We start from the raw sequence: 6,009 nt of genomic DNA on the forward strand, positions 1-6,009 counted from the left end.
CTGGCAGAAATTCGTCATAGACCAACACCTTACACCATATTCCTCAATAGATTCTAAAGAGATACATGACCTTAATATTAAAGATCATATTTTTAAAAAAAATAGAATAGAAACAGATCATATATGCCTCACAGCTATGGGTAAGAGATATATTCTTAACTAAACAAGGGATAGAGAGAAAATAAATAAATTTGATTATATGAAACTGAAAAATTTGTGCACCAACAAAACTTGTGCACCTAGATAAAGAAGGAAAGTTGTGAAATGGGAAAAAAAATCTTATCAGTTTTCTCTGATACAGGTGTGGTATCCAAGCTACATAAACAACTAACAGATATCAAGGTGACCATTGAATCCATGGGAGTTGATGTGAGTACCAAGAGAATAGACAGAGAGAAGAGAAGGCCCAGGACAGAATCCTGGGGGTATACTTATATGTAGGAGCCAGGATATGTATGATGAACTTACAAAGGAGAGGAAGAAAAACAATATGACAGGTGAGAAAACAGAAACACAACAGAGCAGTATCACAAAACACCAGGGAGGATAGAGTATCCTAAAGAGGGGGGATCAACAAAGTCAAATGCTGCAAAACAGTCAAGAAAAATAAAACCTAAGAAAAGGCCATTGGATTTATCGATAAAGTGATCTTTGGCAATCTTGAAGAGAGCTTTGCAGTCAAGTGGTTACAGGGAAGTAAGATTAGAAGAGATTAAGAAGTGGGGGTGATTGGGGCTGCTAGATGGTGCAGTGGATAGAGCACTGGCCCTGCAGTCAGGAGGATATGAGTTCAAATCTGGCCTCACTCACTTGACATTTACTAGCTGTGTGACCCTGGGCAAGTCACTTAACCCCATTGCCTAGCAAGAAAGAAAAACCCCAAGAAGTGGAGGTGATCCAGAGAGAGAACTAATGAAATGTGAGTGGAAACTGAAGTATGTTTTTTTACTTTCTTTATTTTTCTTGCTTTTTTGTGACGTGGTTAATATAGAATATGTTTTGCATGATTTCACATGTATAATGGGTATCATATTGCATGCCTTCTAGATGGGGAGGGGCTGAAGGGAGGAAAAGAATTTGGAACTGAAAGGTTCTTTTTAAATGTTAAAAATAAGTAATTGGGGGCAGCTAGGTGGCGCTAGTGGATAGAGCACTGGCCCTGAAGTCAGGAGGATCTGAGTTCAAATCCAACCTCAGACCAAACACTTGACACTTACTAGCTGTGTGACCCTGGGCAAGTCACTTAACCCCAATTGGCCTAAAAAAATAAAAAAAAAGTAATAATTTTTTTTAAAAAGGAAGTGGTGGTGAGAAAGTAAAACTAACAGGTTTAGATTGCTTCTTTTTTCTAGGTGTTTAGTTATAAAGAGAGATATAGAATGATAGCTTGAAGGGCTAGTAAGGCCAAGTAAAAATTTTTACAAGAATGGAGGAGCTCTGAATGTTTTGCAGGGAGCAGGGAAAGAGTCATTTGATAAGAAGCAACTGAAAAGTAAGAAGAGAGAATGACTTAAAGGGAAAGCTTCTAGAGGAAGCTAAGGATTAGAAAAGGTATGAGTGAGGAGGGAGTGCATTCCAGCCTTGCAGGAAGATCTATGCAAAAGCATAGAGAAGAAAATGAAACACCTATAAATAAGCAAGGAGGCCATTTTGGCTGGAATGGACTGAAAAGGGTCTAATGTGAATAAGCCTTAAAAAAAAAAAAGGTGGGCTTGAGCCAGGTCATAAAGGGGCTTAAATGCCATGCTGGGGATTTTATATTTTAGCTTAGATGCAATAGGGAGCCACTGAAGCCTGAGCTAGAATGACTTGGCCAGGACTGTACTATAGGAAGATTATTTGGGACTAAAAGAAGGGAGGTGGATTAGCAGGCTATCCCAGTTGCCCCGGTGAGAAATGGTGAGAGCCTGAACTAGGGTGATGGGAGGAGATAGGACCCAGGGCACTAAGAGAGGGATGGGGCCTTGGCAAGGAAAAGAGCCACCTTGTCCTCAAGACTAGAGTAAAGAAAGAGAAGAGAGGAACATGATGAGAAAGCAATCTGAAGTGTGGAACTGGGGAGGAGAGGAAGCTTGTTAAGTGACTTGCCTAAGGTCATACAGATATATATTTAAGAGGTGGGATTTGAATCCAAGCTTGCTGGACTCCAAAGCCTGATATCTATCCACCATGCCAGTCTTCATCTAATCTTGCACTTAGGAGTACCTAACATACATTTCTTGAATTGAATCTTGTCTCATTTCCCTATTGGATTATAAACTCTTTGAGGACAAGAACTGGGTGTGTTTTCATCTTTGCATAACCAGTGGTGAACATAGGGTCCTGAGTATCATAGGTGCTTACTAAATATTGAATTGGATAGGATGGAGGGAGGCTCCCTATCTTGAAAGGCCAAGACAGTGGGAATTATGAATAGTATAGAGCACCAGATATCCTTTGAGCCCTCTGCTTAGGAGAGACCTGTCTAAGGACCCAGGGAGGGGAACAGAGAAGCTTTCTGAACTAGATTTGAGCAATCCTGGATCTAGTGCAAAGTAATTGGGCAATTGGAAAGGAAACCCATCTAGGATACAACCTGACTCTAGGACTCTGTAAAGCAGAGAAAAAAGGGGAAATCATTTATTTCTTTACATTTCTTCACATCCCATCACCAGCTTAGACCCTCTGCCCTCCTCATTCTGTTAACCATATTTCCCCTCTTTCCGCAATGCATCCTTTCTACCAACTCCAAGGCTCTATGAAGCAGCTAAAGGAGAAATACCTCCTTCCCTTGGAGGGAACCCCCAACCCTGAAGGCAAGTATTGGAGGATGACAAAAGAAAGGGGAAACCACAGACCTCAGAAAGCTGTTGGTGCCCAGTTGCTTTAGGTGCTCCTTGCCTGCTAAGGCCAGGAAGGAGGCAGTGAATAAAAGATGGCTCCTTCCGGATCATAGCATTGAGAACCAAGAGGAGAAGGATGGAGAGGAGCTGGATCATGCGGCTGTCACCACTACTGCTCCTGTTGCTTGGCCTGGTGCCTCCATTTGCCGCTGCCCAGACCCAGAGCTACCTGAATTTGGTGAACCGATTCATCACCAACTACAGCAAGAATTCGATGTCAGGCAACCTCTTCCGACTTCTGGCTCTGAATCTACAGCCTAGGGCAGTGAGTATCGGGGAAAGGACTCCAGCCTGCCAAGAGGTCCCAATACGAACCTTTCACTCCAAATAATCTAATCTCCTAACTGGCAGAGAATGGTGGAGTCAGGAGACCAGGATAAGAGTTCCCAGGTCTGATACTAGTTTCTGAGATCCTAAGCAAATATCTTTCCTTCTCTGAGCCTCAGTTTCTCACCTCTAAAAATGGGTAAGCATTCTTGAACAGCTCAGCTAACGTTATCTTTGTGAGGAAAACACCTTGAGAACGAGGAAGCATTTTAGAGGCGTGAAGTATCCCTCATATTCAGAAGGTTCAGTCTTGTTTTCATGCTTCTCTCAAGTTATTCCCTTACCTAGAATGCTTTACCCACCCCTGCCTATCCAACCATACTCACACCTCAGAGAATAACCCAGGCTCTCCCTCGTCACAGTAAGTCACACCTATATCTCTCTCTCCCGATACCCTGCTGCAGCTCTCACACTTTTTGGTCTCAAGACCCCTTGATTCTCTTAAAAATTACTGAGAACCTCTCCAAAAAACTTTTACGTAGGTTATCTGTTCATATTTATTATATCAAAAATCAAAACATTTTAGTATTATTATGAAAACAGTTTTGTCTTCTTGGACCACTGAAAGGGTCAGATTAGATTGTGTTGAACGTTGCTTCTAGCACTAAATGCTATGATTTGACTGTAGCTCGCTGCTGCCCTGAAGAAGCTCAAATGAGACCTTAGTCTGAAAGGCTGTTCTGGTTTCCTCCCCAGAACAATGATCCTGCCACTCCCCAACCCCTGAACTTTACCATGATGGAGACCGTCTGCCCCAATACCAAGCAACATAACCTGGATAAATGCAGATTTAAGAAGAACGGGGTGAGTGTATTGCGGGTTAGAAAGGGGGACTGTCAGAATGGTCTCTTCTGGGGATATTCCCCAGGAAGGTGAGCTTTGCTTTCCTAATGCCCTGAGGAAAGTGGCTTGCTCAAGATTGGAGGCTCAGAAAAGCACCCCTACTGGACTGGTTTGGGGCAGGGCGGTGGGACCGCGGTTATCACTGGCACGTCAGAGGCAGATGTCATAGGCTCCCGGTTCCGAGCCCGATCTTCCCAACATCTTCACAGCTGGTGAAACATTGCTCCGGAACCATCTCCTTGGACGTTACTCGGCCCTCTGTCAATATTTCTTGTAGTGGGGTAAGTGATGTCTCCCCAGTGGAGCCCCCGGGGGAAGAGACCAAATCTTCAGACTAGATCCGTAGCTGGAAGAGCTTGGGGTCAATTCTAACCTTTCTACCCTCTTTTCAACCTTGGGCTGAGCCTAGCCTCCCTTTCTTCTTCCAAGCCACAGTAGGAGACACAGGTGCAAAAGTAGGAACATTTCTCTTCCCCATCTGCCACACGCAACCCCAGTTCTAGAGCAAGAGGGGTCTCTGGCCCAAGAGTCCTGAAGAAAAGGCGGGGGGAAGTAGAGGATGCAGTGGGACAGAAGGGGCCTAGACCTGTTCTTTCAGAGAATTAATCACAGGATTTAAAACTACAAGGAACTTTAGAAACCAGCTAGTTCAAACCCTCCTTCCCTTTCAATCCCAATTTGTAGAGAGGGAATTGAGGCTCAGAGATGTGAAGTGACTTTGCCCAAGGTCATACAGCTAGTAAATGGCAGAGCCGAAACAGGAGGTTAGGTATTCTAGGAAAACTTTTTTATTTAATGAATGTTTTTAAAAAAAATGAATATTGAGGAAGAAACCCTCGCAGCGTGTATCCTCCTGTGCTAGCTTAGTCCAGGGGAAAGACCATTGGATTTTGGAGTCCCGAAATCTAGGGATTTGGAGTTAAATACTGGGTCTGTCACTTACTAGACATGTAATGATCTGAGCCTTAGTTTCCTCCTGTCTAAAATGAGCTCGGATTGGGTGACTTCTAAGGTCTCTCACAACTCTAACTGCTATTATCCTAAAGGGCAGTCATCTCCAAACCCTAAAGGGTAGTCAAGTGTCTTTAAATCTACCCGATATTTAAAGAAAAATTCCTGGTGAGTACATTATGATTAGGAAGACATTTTCCCAATGACACCTACTCAGCTGCTGGGCAACTCAGATGGAATAAGCTTGGAAGCTTACACAGCTGCAGAAGGGGGTGGAATGTGAGGTTCTGGACTGTCATGGGTGGACGGTTGTGATTACAGATGTAGACAAATCACGTGATTGCCTATCTTGGGGGAGGGTGGAGTGTGCCCCATCTTCCCACCTTCCAACTGGGAAAGCATGAACCCCTTGGGGTCGAGTCCTGGACCTCTTAGGGTCACATCATACACTTTCCCCTGGCCCCCCTTGGAAGATCACCATAACAGAGGACAGGATAAGATAGGATTCTCAGTGTGCAGTTTTCTCCTATCTTTGCAATCTGATCCCCAGAGGCTATTGCCTAAGGAGTCCTGTTTACTTTTTTTCTGCAGCCTGAAGATATGAAGAGTGGTGGTTTTTTGCATCGAATTATTCGGAGTTTTGCAAATTTCATTTATAAAAAATATAGAATCCTGCTGGACAAATACAGGAAACTGCGGGACACTTTTTCTGGATCAGGTGACAAGAAGGAGTAGGATCTTAGGGTGAATCCGCACCTTAACTTCTGCTTCTGGCACCAAATCCAGCCCTGGTCCCCTTGGATTAATAAACTTTGTGTGAAATGATCGGTTTTGCCTTCTCTATCATAGTGTTTTCTCCAACCCCCTTCTCAACTCAGTTCAATCCAGATCAACCATTTCTTAAATACTTCCCATGAGCTCAATACTGAAGATACACAGGAAAAAAAAAAACATGAGATTTGCCCTCAAACAGCTGCCATCTAGGAAGGGCCAGAGGCTGGGAAAT

General features: G+C 43.6%; 1 protein-coding gene across 1 annotated transcript; it reads left to right on the forward strand.

Annotated features, from left to right (window-relative positions):
- The first annotated feature begins 2,958 nt into the window (after window positions 1-2,958).
- Window positions 2,959-5,738, forward strand: LOC114041948 (protegrin-3-like). Its single transcript, XM_027860637.1, has 4 exons — window positions 2,959-3,147; window positions 3,906-4,013; window positions 4,262-4,333; window positions 5,595-5,738. Exons 1-4 carry the CDS (start codon window positions 2,959-2,961, stop codon window positions 5,736-5,738), a joined length of 513 nt encoding a protein of 170 aa, XP_027716438.1.
- Window positions 5,739-6,009: the final 271 nt, after the last annotated feature.

This window comes from Vombatus ursinus, unplaced genomic scaffold (genome assembly GCF_900497805.2).
Source record: "Vombatus ursinus unplaced genomic scaffold, bare-nosed wombat genome assembly UNPS02014225.1, whole genome shotgun sequence".
Taxonomy (NCBI): Eukaryota; Metazoa; Chordata; class Mammalia; order Diprotodontia; family Vombatidae; genus Vombatus; species Vombatus ursinus.

Coding starts and splice junctions, on each gene's coding strand:
- LOC114041948 (XM_027860637.1), top strand. CDS start 2,959: ATGGAGAGGAGCTGGATCATGCGGCTGTCACCACTACTGCTCCTGTTG. Junction 3,148..3,905: donor TGAATCTACAGCCTAGGGCA/GTGAGTATCGGG, acceptor TTTCCTCCCCAG/AACAATGATCCTGCCACTCC. Junction 4,014..4,261: donor GCAGATTTAAGAAGAACGGG/GTGAGTGTATTG, acceptor ACATCTTCACAG/CTGGTGAAACATTGCTCCGG.